The following is a 21,133-nucleotide window of genomic DNA, read 5'->3' as shown; positions in this document are numbered from 1 at the left end:
CAGTGAGAAATCTTGAGGATTTACCATACAGCTTCGATTTTGCCATCACTGGTGTGCGCTTATTTTGCGTGTTAATGTACTTGGGATAGCGTCATTCATCCAAAGACCTCTGTTCTGCTGGAGTCATGACCGAGGTAGGGAAACATGTCCTATTTTGATAGAGCTGGGAGAAGGAATGAGTCATAAGGATGGAAGTAATTCAGCCAAAATCACGTCATGTTAGTAGCACCTCGATGCCCAGGATTTTATAGAGACCTCTCAAAGCCAAGTACTCGACCGATAACGTGTATGGAAAACTGTACGTGGTTAACTGCAGCTGTAGGTTAGCTGATGGATGATTTGCTCTTTCTGGTCATTTCTGATAAATTTTGAATGCGTGTTTTCCGAAAGCTGCCACAACCTATCATTTGAACAAGGCTTTTTGTGTTCAGCCGGTAAAAATAGCAAGCTGCCGTTTAATAAATTCTGTGCTGTACATTGCTTTCCTTTTCGCTTGCTGCTAGATAAAAGGAGTTCAGCTGTTGCCCATATAGCTTATTAATAAGCTGTTTTATGAAAGCAGCGTTTGTGAATGAACCAAGAACTCGCTGTACTGCGTCGAGCCCAAACGCCTGGAATAAAATCGTGCCATTGCTGTTTGCTGTATTACCAGGAGAGATTCTTCTCCGCGGACGTGCTGGGAGAGGTTTCCCTTGTTCTGTGGCACTGTGTGCGATGCATAATGAAAGGCCGGCGCTGGCAAACGCGATGACTCCGTGTTATGCAAGAGGAAAATTAGAAGCCACGCTTCCCTTTAGCTTCAGCCTCTTGGAGGAAAGGAGGGGAGGACGCTGCTGAGTTGGAGCGCCGGCCTGTGACTGGGCCTGGTTCTTGCTTCGCCTCAGGCTCCTCGCGTAGTCTTGGCTCATTCTGTGTCAGCAAGTGTAGTCTATAAAATGGTGTCCTCCTTAGGCGGTAGGGATGTGAGGATAGCTGGATTAAACACTGCTCTGATGCCCATCCACAGTGTGGCCCACCTGAGCATCTGTGTTGGGCTTGTAGTCTTTGGACTTCCAGTTGGGCCTCGCAGTACCTCTCATGCTTAATTATTGTTTGTCCTGCGTACGCAGCCTTTCACAAGTGGATTAAACCCGCCTCCCTCTTAATTAGGGTAGCTAGCTTCATTTCACAGAACCATTTGTGACAGCGGTTTTATGTCCGTGTGTTTTGTCCCGTCGGGAAGCAGTCTTTTTCTCCACTCATACATTGCCCAGCTCTTCCTCACAACCGATCTGTGAAGATTCCCCAAGCTTCTCTCCTCCTTTTTGTCAGGACTGTGACAAAATGTCTGTTGGTAGCTTACCTATTTTAGTACAAGTCTGGGGTGGGGGGTGCCTGACTCCTCTCCTTGCCATCTGCTCCTGGTTCTTCTCCGTATCCTTGCGGGACGCTCAGAACAGTACAGGTGGACACACGCATCTGGCTCTCAGTTGTGTGATTCTTAAATGCAATTATTAAATGTAATTTAATGTTCATAAATCTCCTGTAATTCTCAGAGCTGGTAGGGGCTTAGAAACAAGAGCTTGGTCGCAGCCTGGAAGCGAGGGACCTGCCGGCCTGTTTTCTCAGCACGATCAGCGCAAATATTTTCGTTGCCAGGATCTGAAGTAAGTTTTGGGCCTGGCCTTTCTGTCCCATCTCCCACGTTACGAGTGTCCACGTGCAGGAGTCTCGCTGGCCTGACGGAGCTGTGCAGCATTTCCAGCAGGCACAGGGGGACTTGTTACGGCGGTGAGGAAGCTGCTGGGCGCGAGGAGGGCCGAGGCAGGGGCTGAGGCAGGTTCGGGCCGTGCAGCTGATGTCCCAGCTCTTACTGCGAGCAGAGAAAAATCCGAGTCTGAGAGCTCGTCAGCCCCAACGGGATGGTGACTTGTGTGGTGTGACATCCCAGGGGCTTTGTAGCTTTTTTTCTGCGAAGGCAAATCAAGTAGCCGCAAGGGAAAACAGAAGCGTCTTTGAGGCAGTCGTAGAGGAGTACCCCGTCCCCAAACAATACAACACAAAAGCAGAAGGGAGGCATATTGCTCTGTTAGCCGTGTAAGGCTTCTCGTGTCCATCTTTCAGTGCCGTCTGTCTGAACTGGTAATGTCACGGCTCATGAGGACGGGTGAAAATCACTGGGTAGCCACGTCGGGACCCTCCAGGTTTTGTTGTTCCTGCCTGCGTCTCTTCAAAGCTGCCGTCCTGATCCAGCCAGGAAAGTTTGCTTTCAGATGTGTCAGGCTTAGTTGCAAGTGGAAATTCAGGTCTGTTTGCCCTCAAGCAGGCTGGCTGGCTCTATTCTTTATTCCTACCTCCTAAAATATCTGACAGAACACAGGGACTTAATTATGATAATATATAATGATGGCATAATAGAAGGCTAACAATATAAGGCATATACAGTAAAATAAACTCTCCGCTAGAAATTCCTGCTTCAACATGGGAGAGCAGGGAAGTCAAATCTTTTTGTCTTAGCTGACACTTGTCTATTATTATTATTTTTTTTAAAATCAATTTATTTGGATTAGCTTTTAGGCTCTACTGATGTTGCTGAGGGTGCAGCTGCCTGAGGTGCTCGGTGTCCTGCTAAATCCTGGGCACCCCTTTAGCCTCAGCTCAGCTGTTTCCCTGATGCAAACGAACCCTTGGAGCTCGGATTTGCTCGATGCAGCCATGAAATACGGGGAGAAGATATTTAAAAAGCAGTTCTTGAAAGCACTTAGTAGTGCTTTCCTCTTTTCTTTCTCTTAAACCCATTTGGATGTTCTACGCGGAGCTCCCACTAGCGTCTAGCAGCTCGGACGCAGTCGTGCTGCAGTGAGCTGTAGGATGAGCTGGACGTTATTAGAGAATTGTTGTGTGCATGCATGTGCTCTTGTGCTGCTGCAGATGTGAAGCTGCCCACCGTAGCCTTGATGAAAAAGGCTTGAAGTGAAGGTACGTGGTTCAGCTGATGGACACTAGAATACGTGCACAGGAATCCTTGCTGATCCCCGTATGATTGTGTGGATTAAATTGTCAGATAAATTAAGGTTAAGGTTAACAACTTCTTGTGCTTACGATACCGTGCCAGTTACGGATATTAAAGAAACTCCTAAATGAATCTTAGTGCAACATCCTGAAAGTAAGAAAACACATTTTTTTTCTGCAGATCCACTACAGTTGTGGCAGAAATGCTCGCTCCCCTGAAAACTGCTGCAGTTATTCTGGTACCTAATTTGAAGTTTTTTTCTTTTTTTTCTCTATTTCCCTCCAGGCAACAATTGGCATTGACTTCTTATCGAAAACCATGTATTTGGAGGATCGAACAGTGAGTAAGATTTTCGTTGGCACTGCTCTGTGTACGGTAGGAACGAGGATCAGCATCTGCTGTGACTGTGCAGCACGCGGTTCTGAGATCGCTTGGAAGGACAAGCTTGAGCCTTCACCTACCAGCTGCTTCCAGGCTGACAGGCGCTGTGCAGACAGCTCCCTTCCCTCGGTGGGGAAAGGAGAAATCGCCACGGGCTCGTCTGCGGAGGGCTCGGGAGTGCCGGTTTGCAAGTGGCAGAAGCTGCTCTGCTGTCTTCTTTTTTTTGGAGAAAGCTTATGTGGCTAGCTTGCATCATGGTGGGAGGTCAGAGAAGGGGGCCACGCTTAACCCCTTCAGCTTTTGAAGGGTACAGTACAGTTTGCCAAATGTTGCCAGTTTGTAGCTAGCTCATTAGTCCTCACCATGACTTATTTTAGGAAAAGGTTGCCTTCAGTAGTAACCCACAAATTATGCCTGTTACTTAGCTTGGTGCAGCTCTCGTTCCTGAAATTAAATCACCGCTCTCTGGAAGAAAGTCTGTGGTTTAAAATTAGCTCAGATCCTTCATTAAGAAGTTCCCTTCATTAAGAAGTTCGGTTCAGCTGCTTGCAGAAGCAAGTTGAGCAGTGCTGCATAAGCTTACGGTTTTGTATAAACTCACAATGAATGTGATTGCATTAAAAGTGCTTCAGTGATGAGAGATGGTCTTTCCGTAGCAAAACGACTCTTGCACATCTTCCCACACACGTTGCTTGTAGTATTTCTTGCCTTTTCTTTCAGAACCTTGCTGGTAAGAGACGTTAAACCTCATCTGTGCGCATGTTAATTTAAAATGTGGCTAAGGCTTGAATACAGAGTGCAACTAGCATTTTATCCTCCTTGAAAAAATTCACGTTAGTAGCTTCTCCAGTGCTTTGGCAGCAGCCGAAGGTTTTTCCTTTAGAAGTGTGGTGTGGGGCTGGATTCTTCCACCAGCAACCGTCCTCCAGGCTGCTGGAGAGTTACGTGCTCGAGTCCCGCGGGAGGATAGCAGCAGAGCATGAAAACCTTGTGTAGGCAGAACTGCAGGTGAATATTTGCCGTGTTTACCTTGTTGCTCCTTTCCCTTTGAAAGCTGAGCAATCCTGTTTCTCCCCTTCTGGAAGGAAAACGTTTTTGAGGAGAGAAGAGAGCAGAAAGGGAAGATAGGTGCACGTCCGCCAGTTTGGCTACTACAGGTGCTTGGGAGAGATTGCTGCAAAGGAGGAGACAGTTCGCAGCTGCTCCCAGTCCCCAGTCATCTCCTGCATGAGTTTATATTTTTCTTTAGCTTTTTCAAAAAGTGCGATTTATTTACTCTTTTATTTTTAGTGGCAGTTTGGCTTTTTTAATTTTCTCCCACCCACAGATCAGGTTGCAGCTGTGGGATACTGCGGGTCAGGAACGTTTCCGTAGCCTCATTCCCAGTTACATCCGTGACTCTGCTGCTGCTGTAGTAGTTTACGATATCACAAGTAGGTATATTGCACTGGGTTTGACCTTTTTTCTTATTTTTCTTGCTTGTTTGACTGATTTTGTTAGGTACGGTTGCAATTATGGGACACAGCAGGTCAAGAACGGTTCAGGAGCTTGATTCCTAGCTACATTCGTGACTCCACTGTTGCAGTTGTTGTTTATGATATCACAAGTGAGTGGGGGGAATTCTGCATTTCTAATACTCTGCCCTTTCCATCCTTTAGCCTAGCTTTGCATGTCCTATCACAGCCATGTGCTTGTTCTCCATTCTGGCATGAAAAAAAAGACGTTTTCTTTCATCGTAGCTAAGTTTTAAGCTAGCCACCCAATCACTGCTGTCGTAACGTATGAACTGTCTCATAAACGCCCTCGTTTTGTAACCCTTTCCTATCACATCCTCCTGAAGCCTTGAGTCCTGGCTGGTCTTGTTGCACTTTTACCCCATTTCATCAGCTTTTCGATCACGGTATGACCTGTGATTTTTGGTCTCAAACACCTGACTCACGTTCGCAGATGTCTGAATTCTCAACTTAGACTTTGCACTGGTAGCCGTAGCTTGCTTCACTCCATCTGCCCCCCCCCCTCCCCACAAGGTTTGGGCATGGGCTGGGGGGAAGGTGCATTAACCTCACATTTTCATTTGAATCAATCACGTTCACGTTTCGCAATATGTGCGACTTACCCCTAAGCCCTTACCCTTTTAACAAGTGCTCTTTCATTTCTTACTAAGGTACGTACATTTTTGTGAACTAAAATATTAGTGCTTTCTTCAACTCTTCTCCTTCTGTCCCTCCCCTCAGTCCAGAGACCCCTGATTTACTAGGGTTCAGTGTTTTCAAAGAGCAGAAATTTGGTTTAGAAATAAACCTGTAGACATTTTGAGTTCTAAACCAGAACTGACGGAGAGCAATGGCCTAGATCTCTACAAATGCAAAAGAGCTTGTCCTTTGATTTATAAATATTAGAAGATTATAGCAGGAATAAGGGCTTTACCTATAAAATCTTTAGTTGTTAAAAATAGCGCTTTCACTTGAGCTAAAATTGCAAGTTAGCTGTGAACCTCGGAGTTTTTTCTTACCGACCTAGCAAATTCAATATTACTGAGTAGTAAAGAGACAAATTAAGACACTGGCAAATGATCAAGCCTTGCCTGTCTGGCATGCAATATATTACGATGCAGTAGAAGCCATTAAAAAAAATCAATTACTGTCGAGAACTGCTGCAGAGCCCCCATTTTCTAAGTGCTGAAAACTACTTAGGCAACTCAGATGCTCTCGGGTGGCCGACTGGCAAATGCTGAGCTCTGTGGCAGTTTTCCTTATGGGAAAAGGAAACATTTTTACAAGCGTGCTGTCTCGTTAGAGCAGGGTAGCTTCCTAAAATTACCTTCCCTCTTTTGAGGACGTATCATTAAGAAAAAGTTCCTGTGGACACGTTAAATTTCTGTTTCTTGTTCCATGCAAACGAACTATTTGGGACTCAGTGTTCAACAGTGCAGGAGTTGCTGGTAGGGTTTTATAACCCTGATATTTCCTGGGGAAAACCCTAAACCTAGCAACTGAGAAGTGATTCAGCTGTACAAAACGCGTAGCTGGTATTAAATACCTTTGAGAGGCAGTGAAACCGTAGGAGCCTCTTGCTGTAGGGGCATAAGTCATGAGCAGTTAAGAACGAAGGGCACCATCGTGTTGACCTCTGTACAAAAATCTACACAAAATTTTTGTTCAGCTGAACAAAATGGGAGCTGGTCTAAAAGAACAGTGAGACTTCTCATTTTTGATGCTGTCAAATCCAAGTCAGAGATCAACTCCGTTGGTTCGAGGTGAATTCCAAGCCAGGGAGCCAAGTTACTAGCCCATTTGAAGTTAATGCCAAAGCTTTCCTACACGTCAGCGTGGGGCACTTAGGGTTTCGCTTGCTGGTTCTTCATCACCTTATTATGCCAATTCCAGAGAGTACGAAGCTTCTGTATGAGACTTTGAGATGTGTTAGCGGTGAAATGTGAAGGATATCTGCAGTGATAATCCTCTCCACTGTTCTCCGTTAGATGTAAACTCGTTCCAGCAGACAACAAAATGGATCGATGATGTCAGAACGGAAAGGGGCAGCGATGTCATCATCATGCTGGTGGGAAATAAAACAGATCTAGCAGATAAGAGGTACGGAGGAATAACTCATCTTTTGGATGCTTTTCTTAGCCTGATGTTATTTTCTCCAAGATGATTATTTTAAAAGGAACGCTTCTATTTTCTTCCAAAATGCTCAAGTTTGTTTTAACTGTGCTGGAGGTGGCAGTGACTAGATAAACCCAGATCTTTAAACTCCTCTCTTTCGGGCAAGCCCAAGTTTGCAGCACGATGCTATGAATGAGTGAGAAACTGTGACCCAGTTGTTCAGGTGTCAGGAGAGAACAGGACGTTAAAAGCAACCTGCATCAGTGAATGAATAAGCTAAAGTGGTTACAAATACTCAGACTTCATAAATTTGCTGCGGTACAAGTGATAGGTGCAAGTAATCCTCCCATTTAAAAGTCTACAAGGTAAGTTTTCCTAAGTTGGCAGACTGAAATATTTTTATTTGAAGGTGTGCATCCTCAGCTTTAGCTGTGTACTCTGCTGATTCTGGGTTTATGGTGCTGCTAACACGGAGTTAAAAGCCATAAAAATGTAAAAGTAAAGCATGAAACGGAAGTATTCTGTATTTGATTGGAATCCCTGTTTTCTCAGAATAGCTTGTGACCCTTCAGATTTATAAAATCTATTATATAAAATCTATAAACCTCCTATTAAAAGCTGTTCTCTTTCTCTCTCACACTCACACACACGCACAGATGCCTCATGATTTTTGTTTGGAAGCTCTTGAGACAAAGCTTTCTCCAGATTTTAGCAGACTGCTTAATTGGGGGGACACCTGGGTGGGGGGAAGACAACAAAAGTCGTTTGATATGAGATGGTTGTGCTTGGTTCTCTGTTAAAATAGTTCTGTAGCCTGCAAGTTGATGATTGTTATTGGGTATCAAAGTCTTTCAGTTGCTGCTTTTTCAACCATAAAAGCACAGCTTCCTGGACAGGGACTTAAGGAGCCTCACTGGCCCTCCCAGCTGCTTTATTTTGGGAGCCAGGTGTGCCACTGAAGTCCATCTGATACAATGAAATGGTTATGGTAGTGCAGAGCTATGCTCAAAACGTGGCATCCGTGTGCAGGGAAAAGCATTAAGTGCTTTGAGAACTGTTAACGTAGGAGCCATCTCCTTGGGTTAAAGACAACAACCTGAATTCTCAAGGCGTCCGTCTGTTTTTTCTGATTCTGTGTTCTCTTCCCCAGACAAGTGTCCATTGAGGAAGGAGAAAGAAAAGCCAAAGAGCTGAATGTAATGTTCATCGAAACTAGTGCAAAAGCAGGATACAACGTAAAACAGGTGAGTAACGTGGTGCCTGCATCCAGCCCTCGGACGTCTTCTGTCAGCGCACCAGTGTGGAAATAAGATCGGCTCCTAGGCATCGGGAAGTCTTCGCGTAGGGTGTTAGAGGGACGTTAGGAGTTCATGCATAAAAAGCAAGATCTGGGAGTTAAATTGTTGGCTGAAGGATCCCTGACCTTGCAGCAAATGACTTGGAGCTTCTTTCCTCTTAGAAAAGAGGAATTAGGAAGGAGCTTTGTGGGTACAAAATCATGCCTTCCCAAATTCGTGTTGATGCGGCCCCTAACGGTGTTCAGATTGAAGGGATTTAAGCACCAACCCAAACCTGCTCAGTGAATGAACGTGGGCAAACCAACGTAGGAGGAATGTGATGGATTAAAATGCTCATACCATATAGTGAGACAGCATAAACTGGGGTTCCTGCTCTGTTGGAAGGCACTGAAGGTTCGAGCAAATGTTCTTGGACGGCTGAAGCTATTTATTTTCGTTAGATGATGAGTTGCTTTTGAATTGGGGAAAGCAGTGAGATGTCTTGTGAGCTGATGCAACTGCAGCGCGACTCGGTTTTGTGCTGCGAGATGAGCTGCAGCTCTTCAAACTCCATCCAGCAGGTCAGAATTTAATCAGTTGCGCTAACGAAGATAAATCACCCGGCAATCTGTGAGCTGGTAAAAGCAGTAAACACTACGCAACTGATCTGGTGTTTACATGCCAGGGTTTTTGTTTAGGCTTGTTAGTTATGTCAGCAAATATGCTTACTGGGAGTTCCTGCGTACAGAGCCAGAGCCGTCCATCCCTCCCGGCTCAGCGGGGTACTGCGTTTTCATTGATCTTGCAATTTCTCATACGGAGCCATGCCCACTAAAGCATTTGGCAGCCGCTGTTACGGCAGGAGGAAATAACGACTGCAAGCTGCAGAAGGCTTTCGCTCTCGGGTACCTCCACAGGGCGAGCACACGCACACGTGTGTGCATAGATAAATACGTAAAAAATATAAATATATGTCTTTTAGAATCGTGGGTTCAGGTCGGAAGGGGGCCTTATTTTATACGTGTAGCTACTCGAGTAGCTCGCGTACAGGAGTTTGTAAGGAGCTGCTAAAGCAGGTTTATAAATTACTTTGAGTGTATGTTATAGATGGGACGAAAGGGTCTGTTACTAAAACGTCCCTTGACCTTCCATATTAGTAGCAAAATTATTCCCTCCGTAATGGAATAATGAGATGTGTTAACTCAGCGCTGCCTTTCCGTGCGTTAGCGAGCGTAAAAAGCGTTCGGTTCCAGGGTCCCCCAATTATCGTGCCACAACACAAAGGCTGCCTTGTAATTAAGGCTTGGATTTCCTGCTGGAGCCCTTGGTGTTTGCTCGGAGCGGGGCGTGCATTTGGGAGCAGTTGGCGCTGAGAGGAATGGCGCTGCTGCAGCTCTGCTCCCTCTTTTCTTGAGGGAGCTGCCGTGCACCTGCCACGTCCCCAGAAGCGTGTCCAAGCCAAGGTAGCTTGGGGCTTTTTTTGGGGGGCCGGTTAACGCTGGTTGGGTTGGGGGCCTGATGATTTGAGACGCGAAAGGGGGAAAATCCAGTATGCCCGTAGTCCATCTTAGCGTAAAATACTGTCGTTTAATGAAACGCGCGCTTTGTAAAGCCTCCGCTGCCTTCCTTAAGGATGGTAGCTCCATTTAATGCGTGACGAAGGAACCGACTTCACCTCCTTGCGTTTTGTGCTGAAGCCATTTAGGGATTGTGCTAACGAGCTTGTCAGAACACAAAGCCATTTCGGTAGCTGGAGCCTCACTTGCACTCTCTCTAGAGAAAAGTCGTCGTCGTATAACGGAGGTCTAGACACGTTATGCCTCTGATTTTAATTGCCAGGTTACGTGCTGTAAGGAAATAGGCTTGGTAATTCAGCTCCAGCAAAAAAAAAAGGTGTTAGCGGGTAACCTGGGGGTGAGTTCCCTCTGTTAAAGTGCAGATTTGGTGTGCAGAGATGTGGTTCTTGTTCTTCGCTAACATCGTCAAACAGTACTATCCAAAAAAACCCGGGGCTGCTGCATATCCCTGCATCATAATCCGTGGCGTGAAGCCTTGTCAGAGTTGGACAGGAGACAGATTTTAAGTGACTTTATCCTCTGTGCAAGATACCAAAACAAAAGATGTGAGTACTTATTGGAAAAGAACTAAAAGTGGCTTTTTCTTCTAGATTCCGATGGCTGTATTGCGGACACGGACTGTGATTTTTAGGGCCTTCAGAGCTATTTTGTACTGTAGAATATTTGAAACCTTCATTTTTATTAGCTTAATAAGCAGTTATTGAAACAACTCTCAATGGATAAGGCTTAAACCAGTAATCTAGTTCTTTATTTTCCTTGCAGCTTCTCTGTTGAATAGTCTGAAATTATTTTACTAACTTGCCAACAGCTTCTTTTCCCAGTGAAGCAGGAAAGTGTGGATACAGCTGCAGAATGGTACCATACCCGTATAAAATCTTCCGTTAATAAGCTGAATGCAAGTTTGACTTCCCCCTAAGGTGACAACGTCGTTCCATAACACATCCTGATCCCGCAGAACAATTACTGTCCGAGTTAACTTTCGTACGGGATTTTTAATTCGGGTCAAGTTATTTTGGAAGGAGTCCGTATTTAATGAGACATGAACGTACAAATTACGATCGCTTCGTGCCGGATATCGAATATTCACATAGAGGTGAAGCTTGGACCGGTGACAAGTCATCGGTTCGTCCACTAGGTTATGGGTTAGGATTTAGCAATTACCGTGCAGCTTTCATACTAGATATGACTGAGATATGAACTGTTTTTTCCCTTCCATGCAAAGCTCTTGTCTGTCAGTATTGAAACGTCTCAGGCTGCTGAGGGAAGCACTGACAACCCACCTGGGCAGCCCAGAAAACTCAATAAAATGCTTTTTTTTTTTTTCCCAGTGCCCTCTCTTCCCAGCACAACGTCTGTCTCCTGGCCCTAAACGCTGTGCCCTGCTTCAAAGGCAGTGAACTGCGGAGCTGTGGTTCATGCAGGAGGTTTGGGACGGAGCTGGATCCCCAGTCCCCCGTTGTTTCTTTTGAATTTCTATCCCTTTCACGTTAGGGTTTTGGGTTCTCTGCAGTGTTGGACGTGTACGTCTTGATGTTACCACCTCCAGATCTGTCTCATTTCGCTCTTGTGTGCCCCTTGGACGGCCCCCCCACAGCCTCCTTGCTTCCCATCCTCTCCAGCATGTAGCTCTGGGAGTTCCAGCCTCACTCGTGTGCCTGAGTCCCGGAGACATCGCTTGCAGCCCACCTGCCCTCTCTGCCCGATGCTGCCTGCGAGCTTTGCACATCAGCGTTTGCCTCACTGTAAGGATACAGAAGAAACTTAAATTTCTTGTCCTGCTTGGGGAGAATAATGGCCGAGGTATTTTTTTCACCTCCTTGGCTGTGGCACTGGTTTGCTGGCCTTCGTTCCGTACTTTTGACCGTGGGTACTGCTTCTGGCCTCTCCTTCATCCTTTCCTGCAGGCGGGCAGCACTGAGGAGAGGGAAGGGTGCTGTACCACAGCTCTGAGCTCGCTGTGGCCATCCCACAAATCCAGAGTGGTTTTATTGCGTGCCTCTAGAAGGCGGGTTGCACCAACACGCAGTTCAGTGCCAGGATCTTCCGCCAACAGAGAAATAAAGGGGAACATGCTGAACATACTGCTGAAGATGGTGAACCTACAGGCTTTTTTAACTATTCCCCTGTGGGATGAGAGGAAACAGCTCGCTGGTGGTGCTGGGGGCCGAGGTGAGATGAGTGACCTCACGGTTTAGAGGCTTGGAGGCAGGTGTGCATGCAGCCTCTGCAGAGGGTTTGCGACCTGTGCGCGTGCCAGCTGAAGCCAGACACTGCAGGCTTTCATTTCGTGCCTTCTCTGTCGTTTCTGTTCCCCGGGGGCTGATCTGATGAGCTGCTGGGGCCAAGTCTCGTCTCTTCTAGCTGTACCAGGCAGTAATGGACTGCCCTCCTGTGCCGCTGGACCTCTTAATGTACGGAGACCCCGAGCTCCTGTACACCTTCTGCTCCTTCTGGCCGCGGGGAGGGGGTGCTGGAGGAAAAACGAGAGGATGTACGGAGTGAAAATGGTGATATTATTGTCCTGGGGTTAAATAGATGCAACACAGGGAAAAAAAAAAATTGGCTTTTGGATCCTCCGAGTTTCAGCTAGGAGAGCCCTAAGACTGAGGGGAAAACTAGATAGCTCGCTGCGGTTAACGCAGAGAGTCACTCCCTGCTTCAGTTGGTTTGTCAGCCCTGAACGAGCTTTAAAAGACGCTGAGATTGGTGCTCTGTCTCGGCAGCCCGTGTTTCGGGGCATCTTCTTGTTAGCCTGGGGACTTCATGCCCAGAATACGTCAGGGTTCGTTTTGCCGTCTCGTGGAAAAGAGATGGGGGGCGGAGAGCCCTGGAGGCCTCCTTCCAGCAGTACCTGGCACGCTTCACGCTTCTGCTCAAAGAGCCCCAGTCTGGGCATGGTTTTTGGCAGGAGAACTTTCTCACGGCTGAAGGACCGTGGCCCCACGGGTAACCCTTTTTTCACGGAGCTGGCTGCATCCAGCAGCTCGGCTCTTCCCCCTGTCCTTTGCTTTTTTTGTCTGCTGGATGGGCACGAGTTACTCGGAGTTGCAGAGCTCTCCTTGGGGAATGAGAATTAGGGAAATACTTCGCTCGCTTTGCTCCGGGGAATAGCTTTCGTGTGGCTCTTAGCCTTTCAGACGGCTGCATTTAACTCCTGCTGTGGGAGAAAAGTCCCAAATCCTCACCAAAACGCGCGGTTTGTGTGTTTACGTGTACACACGCATGCACAAACGTATATGCATGTGCACACCGCGTTATATCGGTGTGTAGACGTGCCGCTGCCTGTGACATTTTCCAGGGAGATAAGAGAGCTGGCGTGGGTCCCGAAGGTACTGCGGAGCAGTAAGGTCCCTAACTAGAAGGCAGCTTTCTGCCCATCCTAAAGTTTCCCTAATTGGATTTGTTCGCGTATGCTGCGGCTGATAAGCAGAAGGTTAATAAGAAAGAAAGTTGATTTTCGTAGTTGCCAAATTCCTCTTTGTAGTCAAATAATGTAGGGCGAGAAATGCAGCGAAAGGCATCAATTTTATTCCCGGTCTTCACGTTAAAAAAGGATTCTTTTATTTTGAACAGCCTTTCTGGCAGCAGTTTTGTCTAAATGCAGTGATTCCAGTCAGTTCCCATCATCTCAGGGTTTTTTTTAAAGCATCCTCCCCCTTCCCTTCCGTAAACTGCCTCCCTGATTTGCAGCCTTTGGTGCTGTGCGTTGTAAAAGGGGGAACGGAATGGTGATGTCACCCTTCAAAACGTGATTAAAACTCCTTTTTGCAGTGCTCTTTCCACCTAGGATTTTCCAAGCGTGTGCCAACAGCAGAGAGACCTGAGATGTCGCGTTTCCTTCTGTCAGAGCGGAGGTGTTAAGCGAGCGGCCTCATTTAGGGCCAGGACTCTGCCAAACCTGCGTATCCCTCTTTAAAACGGATCGGGGGGGGACTCGCCCCCCGCCACCCCGCGTCGAGGGCTGGGTCAGAATTCCTCTTTCAGGCTCTGCCGCAGGATAAGAACGAAAAAAGTGCCGTAAGTTGTCCTGGTTTTGGCTGGGACGGAGGTGGTTCTCCGTGTTGCAGCTGGGATGGCGCTGTGTTTTGGGGTTAGGGTGGAAAAGGTGGGGGCTTCGCTGTCCCTCTGCCATATCCCTCCCACTGCTGCTCTGCATCGGAGGGGCGGGAGATCGAACGCAACTTCCCCCGCAGAGCTAGGTGCCCAGATGATGATCGCTAAGCCGTTTCCCTTCGTAAAAATGAACCTGAAATGGCTAAATATCAAATGTTTGGGGAGCAGAAATCATTTCAGGGACAGAGCTCGGTAAAGGGGGAGAGTCAGAGCCTTCTGTACCCAAACGTGGTAGAGTTGGGAGGTTTGTCCAAGACCATGAAAGACAAAGCGTTGAGATTGCCGAGTGTCGTGGATTCAGATATAATGCTAAAACTTCAAGGCTTCCAAGGGAAGGTGAGATGGAATCTAAATTACTTCTTGACCATCTTCGATGAGAGGGGGGAAAAAACATAAAAAATGATAGTGAATGGTCTAGTTCCGTGCCGAGTGAACAAAAAACCTTCTGAAAAGTCACACAGCTGAGGGTGGCAGAGCTCTGCCAGTTACCTGGTTGGAGCGGCGAGGAGAAATAGCGCCGAGCACGGGGATACGGTGGGAGGTCGCTCTGAGAGTCTGCAGCGTCTTTCTTCCCCTTTGTTTCGTTCTTAAACCCTAAGAGATCGCGTCTGGTTTTGGTTTTGAAGCGTCCTGGAAAATAGGTCAGGCTGCTTCTTCCAACAGAGCTAGGAGGGCTGCTGAGACGGGGGAAGCAGAGCAGATAACGCGATGGGAAGCGTCGAACCACTCGACGGGACTTCTTGGTACAAGGATAACGGTTAGGTCCCTGTCTGCCTGCCTTCATTTAATTCTGACCACGAGGTCCTCGTTGCCTCTACGCTTTTGGGCGGTTGGGCATCCCTGCCGGCTGTTCAGCGTGGAGGGCTTCCACAGTTCAGCCCCTGGAATTTTGGCACACCTTCATTATTTTCTCGTTGACGTGTGAGGAAATGACGTGTGGTTTTGCCTGAATTCTTCAGCGAGGCCGGGCGGCTCAGGATGATGGCTCAGACGCTTGGGTGAGAACGCTGAGCTTCGAAACCGTTAGCTAAAATCGGCAAAATAAATCAAGCGTTGGCTTCGGCAGACCCATACCCCGGGCTCAGTCCCAGTTTCGGTGTACTGCTGCTGGTGAAAAAGGAGCGAGGATGCTGGGGGCTGTTTCCAAAGCAGTTTCGAGGGAGATGACGGGAATCACAATGTGCTTCGCCTCTTCCTACCCGCCAGCTTTGTCCTCTGCTCACGTAGGAACCTCTTCGGTCAGTGGCGAGGAGCGGTGACAGCACAGGTCAGACCCCGATGAGCACTGCGTGTCTGCGGAGATCGCGGCCGCAGAGATCCGGGGGTTTGCTCACGGTTAATTTGTGCGGTACTCATCGAGCCAGAAGGGTTTTCCCAACGTCTTCCCGGCGTCGTTTGGGCACTCGGGGCCAAATTGGCGCGAAGCGCATGGCCGGAGGTCCCTACACCTGTAACGCGAACGGACCGACGGGGGCTGGCTCGGTTTGCTGGGGAAAGTGGGTCACTGGGAGCGAGCGGTGAAGCTTCGTGTCGTTGAAAGAGAGGGCTGAGATAACACGAGATAAGGTCGATTGAATGCCTTAAAGCTGACGTCAGACCCGTGCCGAGCTTTTGGGGAGTCCTGCGCTGCCTTCGGGCTCGCACCGGGCTTTTATTTATTGGGCAAACCCTGTCCAGAGGGCTGGCTAAATGGCATCTGAGAGAATCCCTAGCTCTGAGCCTCGCTCCACAAGAAGGGAAGGGGCAAAGTAAGGAAATTAGGAGAGGGCGGTGGTTCTTCTCAGCCTACCTTTTATTTCAGCATCCTTCAAGCTGAATAAACCTGTGAAGTTTGGAGCTCGGCTTTGCTGGGGAACAGCGCTCACGGGATGGATGAGTGCCTGACTCCTGTGGGGTTGCAGGAGCCCCCGGCACCTGGTTTTGTTCTGTTTTATACCCACGTGTGGGCTGGACACACAGTAGCGATGCAGAGGATACTGAAAGTTGAGGGTGCTAGGAAAGGATAGGGCAAATTCCTGGAAAAAAAAAAAAATAAAATATCCTTTCTCTGACTTTCGGGCCACACAGTACACGGAGCCTGGAGGGTGGCGTTTAGGGGCTGTCATTACTCGTGTGCCCTGTTCTGGTGCTTTTGTGGGTGCCGGCTTGGCCGCTGCTGGTGTAGGTGATGCCCCGCGGGGGTCCGAAGGCTGAATTTCCAGCTGGCGTGGGGAAGTTTTGGGGTCCAGGTAAAGCCCGGGGCAAAGCCAAGCCCGAAATCCTGGGTTCCAAGCGGCAGAAATGCAGAGGTGCCGGGAGGTTTGCTGCTCGGAGGCAGCGACGTCTCGTCCCCAGTAACAACAAAACCGCGCTGTGCCGTTCCTGAGGAATAAAGGTTATGTTCGGTGTCAGGCGTTCGGGTGCCAGCAGCGCTCAGGGATGTATCGGGTCATTGTTTGAACCGGATCAACCGGGGTGCACTCTTTAAAGTCCGATTGTTTTGATCTGTTCCCTGTGTTTTGTTTTTTGTTATTTTTTTTTTACAGCTTTTCCGACGCGTGGCAGCTGCCTTGCCTGGAATGGAAAGCACACAAGACAAAAGTAGAGAAGACAGTATCCTTTATGCGCCCGTGGCCTTGCGGTGGCAAAGCGCCGCCGGGCGTCGCCGCGGACGAGGAGGACGCAGGTCCTGAATGACGGGGGTGAAAGAGGAGGGAGCAATATCTGTCCCGCAGCCCTCAGGCAGCTTACGGGCATCCCAAAAAGGGGGGCAACAAGGGCAAGTAGCCCCCGAGCTTTGGTTAGGGGAATGAGGCTCGGTGAGATGGATGGCTGGGGCTGCGGGTAAGGGCAGAGGCTGCTGCGGTGAAGCAAAGGCAGCGGGGATGGTTAGGGGTAGGAGGAGGCGTGAAAGTGAGGTGGATAAAGCTGAAGGGAGGAGAAGGGGAAGGTGCAGAGGGATGCAGCCAAAAGGGATGATTTGTGGAGGGTTTGAACAGGCTGGGTGTGGAGGAGCTGGTACGAAGAGGCTGACAGAGATGGAGTGGAGTGGCCGCGGTTGCTCGCTGTAGCCCTGAAGGTGAACGAAATTTCTGCTAATCGAGCCTCTTGCCACCCTCGGCTCCGCCTGGCTGCCCACCTCGGCTGTCTTTGGTGGAAGGAGGCGATGGGGGAGCCAGAGGGATGCGGCAGGGGTGGGAGCTGAAGGGACAAAGGGGGCGAAATCGCGGCGGGTGCTCCCAGGGGGGAGCGAAGGGGTTGCATTAAACCTCGTGGGAGTTAGCGAGGTGCCAGAAGTGAGCTGGAGAGGAACTTCCCTGGGGTCTTCAGGTTCATTTACAGCAAGGATCAGCCGTATCGCTGGTAAGCGGCGGAGGGACGGTGTTTCGGAGGAAGGACGCTGCGGGATCTGTAAGAGAGGACAGATTCAGGGCTGGAACTGCATCCGTAGGGCGTCTTACGGCAGAGGGGGAGATTTGGGAGGCTGCGGACCGCGGCTGCTAAGGCACAAGCTCCGTGTGACGTGGTTCTGCTGATCAAAACTGGTTCCTGAGGCAGGTCACCAAAAGGTTAATGAGCAGCCACCTTCGTTAACGAGAGGATGAGGGCAGGCTGCACGAGCCAGCGGCCGACGGGCCCGCGGTTGCTCTGTCGGGGGGGTTTTGATCACCAGTCCCTAAACGGGAGGCTGATAAGGGCGCTTTGAATTCGGCTTCCTGCAGGCTGCAGATAGCAAGGGCTGAATGCGATTGTCTCCCAAACAGCTGCGTTGGGATTAGTTTGGGGGGGGGATTTTCCATGGGCTTCTTTTCACAGAGCACCGAGGGCTCACTGATCTCGAGCTGCTCGTGCTCTGGCGGAGCTGGCAGGGCTCGTTTTGAGCATCTCCAGCTCTTAGCTCTCAGCGCGTGAGCCAGGTTTAAACCAGCCGAACGGGCGGATCGGATGTTTGAAATGAATTCTTGCTCTCCCCTTTCCACGTTTTTCTCCCAACCTCCGTAAAGAGCAACTGGAATCCCCCGAAAAGAGAGGAGCTGGAAGAGCCAGCTGTGTTCGCCGATAAGAGGGACACTCGAGACTGGTGCCGAACGCCCGCAGGTCGATGGGGTCGGGATCAGCCTTCCGGGCTCTCGGGGTAAAAAAAAAAGCTGCCGTAAGCGCTGCGACTGCGGGGCACGGGTCGGGAACTGGAGCGCCCCAAGGGGAGCAGCTTATCGGGGGCAGGCTCGGGGTGACCTTGTGTCACCCAGAAGCCAGGCTGGCCCTCCTGCTGGGTGCGGACGGGAGCGAGGAGGAATTATTTGCCCAGCTGGCACGAAGCGTAGGGGAGCAGGAGTTTAAGAGGTGAGCTTCCTCCAGAGAAAGGACCTCGGGGCTTTCCAGGACGGGCTCTGACCCTGCCGTGTTCCCAAACGTCTAGCGGAAACGGTGCCGGGGCTGCTGAGAAACCTGTATCGGGGCTTTTGGTTGAAGCTGGTCTTCACAAGAGCACAACGAAGTGTTTTAGTAGGAAACGCGGGTACCGAGCTGAAAACCCCGGTAAAAAAAAACCCTGCCTGGGTAGGGAGACCGAGCTGACGTCTGTTCGCCTTAACTTAACTTCTTCCAGTGATCGACATAAAACTGGAAAAGCCTCAAGAGCAGCCTGTCAGTGAAGGAGGCTGCTCCTGCTAATACCACGTGGCTTCTACCTTTCTCCAGAACATCACTGCTTCCCCTCCCTTTACTCTTCATTGACTGCAGTGTGAATATTGGCTTGAACCTTCCCCTTTCAGTAATAACGTATTGCAGTTCATCATCGCTGGCTGTCTCGTGGAGATGATCTATTAGCTTCACAAGCACACACACACACACACACACAAAGAAAATGTCAGTGTCTTCATTATTTATAAGAAAAAAAAAAAAAAAGCCAAAATATTCCAGCGTATTCTAGTTATAACTTTAAACAAAAAAAAAAAGAAAAAAAAAAAAAGAATAGGTACAATTTCTTAATATTTGTTCCTTTTTTTAATATGTTATGATATTGCACTTTGAAATGATGGGAACCGAGTAAGTTTTGAATTGGACTTAGACGAGAAGTACGTGCAGAAGAAACGCTTGCAAATCTCACCCACTTGATCTCTCCGACCACCCGGAGATGGCCAGACAGCAGGCAGGAGTGCAAGCGGAGGGGGCGTATGCCGAGGGTGAAATGCTGTCCTTAAACAATAATAAAAGACAACGACGACTAAAACCAAGCCCTTAATCTTTCCAGCAGAGATAGTCCGGATGGTTTTCAAACCCCAGAGCTTTTTTTGGGGGGGTTCGATACCAGGACAGGCTACCGGGATTTTTTTTTAGTTCTGGCCGAGGCGACGTGAGCGCATTTCCAAGGCGGCATCCCGAGAAACGCAGAGGGGCTCCGGATGGGGTAACTGGCTTCCGAAGGGGTTTTTTTTTGGGGGGGGGAAAGGTGGAAGCGCGTTAGCGAAACACTTGCAGGAAACAAAACAAGCTTGGAGTGCAAGATCGAGTTTTTAGGAGCATTTTTTCCTTTTACGTAGAACAACAATAAAGCAAACGATGGCTGCCCGAGAGATGGGAACGTAACGTGTCAGCCGCTGCGGGGGGAGAAGGCGTTCTGCTTCCTTTTTTTTTTTTAAGTAAGGGGAAAACCTTAACGGGACTGGGGGCTGGCACCGAGACCTGCCTGGGGACCTTTACGTCTGGCAGAGGGACAGCGGAGCGGCGCCAGGCCGGGGAGAGAGGGGCGGCGGAAGGGGGCTCGCGCCCGCGCCTCCACGGCGGGGGGCGGCTGGGGAGGGGGCGGCCGCTTTGGCCATGCAGAAATGTAGCTGGGAAGACCGTAGAGGGAAAGGGAGGGAGTTCGTAGGATGGAAACCAACTTACGATTATGCAGATTAATGCCTTTATTTTTTAGCGTTTTTTTGTTGGTTTTTTTATGTTCCGTCTTCCAAGTCGGGTTTAGTTTTTTCACTAGAGCTGTATAGTTTGGGTGAATAACTAGTCGTTTAGTTTTCTATTTAACTAGGCTTACAATTAACCGTTTTTCTTTGATATTTATTTCCTCGCTTAATTTTTTTTTTTTTTTTTACAATTTCCAGTAATTTTTCTTTTTTTCCGTTTTTGCTGAGGAATCCGTTTAGAGCTTTGCTGATGTCGCGAGGTGTAGCTACCCGAGAAACACAGAACCGAACACACTAGAAGTGCACCCTTTTAATCTTTACTAGTCATTGTGAAGTTGCTGTGTAAGTTAATAAACACAATTGTAAATACATTGTTTGCTGGGCGAATACGGCTGAGTTACAGTGCAGGAAGGAATTCGCGAGCCTGGCTTGCGATTGCTGCTTAAGGAACAATTGCAAGCAAATACTCAGGCTCCTCCTTCGTTCCCTTCTGCCCCTCTACCACCTAAAATTACCAACCGGGGAAGAGAAGGGAATCGTCCTCACCACCGCTTTCACCAGGAAGCGGGCATGAAAGGCTTTGGGATTCTTCATTCCTGAGACGAATGCTAGGCTCGTGCCCTGCCCTGGGTTTAGAGCAGCTCTGCACACCAATAACTTAAAGGCAGGAGGAGATGTAAAAGTGCTTTTATAACGCAATATTAAAGGCGAGTTTTTTTGACGTGGCATGTCTTGAAATAAACATCAATGATATGTGACCAAGGATCATTCTTTATTTAAAAGAAACTCTTGAGGGGAAGGAAACCTGGCTGCTTTTCCTGTATTGTACTGTTCTTAACTGTGCAAAAGCGATCCATCTCGCTGCTTTTTTTACCCCCCTTCGGTTCTCCATGCGGTTCGTGTTGGTCATTTCATTGCTTTCCACAACCACGTGCGTTTTTTTTTTTTTGCTTCTGACGTAACCCAAACCCTACGTTCCCTCGTAGTCCTGAGCTTTAAGCACTGGATTTGCAAGGAGCTGGCTCACCGCACTGGGTTAGGTGGGCGGGCAGCCCCGCCGCTGCTCGGGGGTGCCGCTTTTGGAGAGCAGGCTCGGAAGGCGGCCCCGTTACGACCCTCTCGAGAAAAGGTCTCGCAGGGGGTGCGCCCGACGACACGGTGGCCGCAGGCACGAGGATGAGTTCCTGGTCCCCGAGGTCTGCTCAGGACCACCGGGTGCGTTTCACTCCTGCTGGTCCTGCAGCCAGTGCTTAACGCGACGGCAGGGACCGGTCCTGCCCTTTTACTTTCCCACCTTCCC

The 21,133-nt window shown here is 49.0% G+C and overlaps 1 protein-coding gene across 3 annotated transcripts in view; it reads left to right on the top strand.

Annotated features, from left to right (window-relative positions):
* Positions 1 to 20,591, top strand: part of RAB6A (RAB6A, member RAS oncogene family) — a 57,731-nt gene extending 37,140 nt beyond the window's left edge. The window contains exons 3-9 of one of the 3 annotated variants that reach the window (XM_066990044.1): positions 3,278 to 3,331; positions 4,701 to 4,817; positions 4,874 to 4,979; positions 6,855 to 6,966; positions 8,132 to 8,225; positions 16,474 to 16,540; positions 18,537 to 20,591. In XM_066990044.1, the coding sequence (XP_066846145.1) occupies positions 3,278 to 3,331; positions 4,701 to 4,817; positions 4,874 to 4,979; positions 6,855 to 6,966; positions 8,132 to 8,225; positions 16,474 to 16,540; positions 18,537 to 18,601 (615 nt within the window). In that variant the 3' untranslated portion in view covers positions 18,602 to 20,591. The remainder of the gene's footprint in view (positions 1 to 3,277; positions 3,332 to 4,700; positions 4,818 to 4,873; positions 4,980 to 6,854; positions 6,967 to 8,131; positions 8,226 to 16,473; positions 16,541 to 18,536) is intronic. The other 2 variants (XM_066990043.1, XM_066990042.1) reach the window with 2 other exon arrangements.
* The last annotated feature ends 542 nt before the right edge of the window (positions 20,592 to 21,133 follow it).

The sequence above is a fragment of the Anser cygnoides genome, chromosome 1 (assembly GCF_040182565.1).
Source record: "Anser cygnoides isolate HZ-2024a breed goose chromosome 1, Taihu_goose_T2T_genome, whole genome shotgun sequence".
NCBI lineage: Eukaryota > Metazoa > Chordata > Aves > Anseriformes > Anatidae > Anser > Anser cygnoides.
Note: the sequence above shows the minus strand (reverse complement) of the source record. Positions and strands in the feature narration are given on the sequence as shown.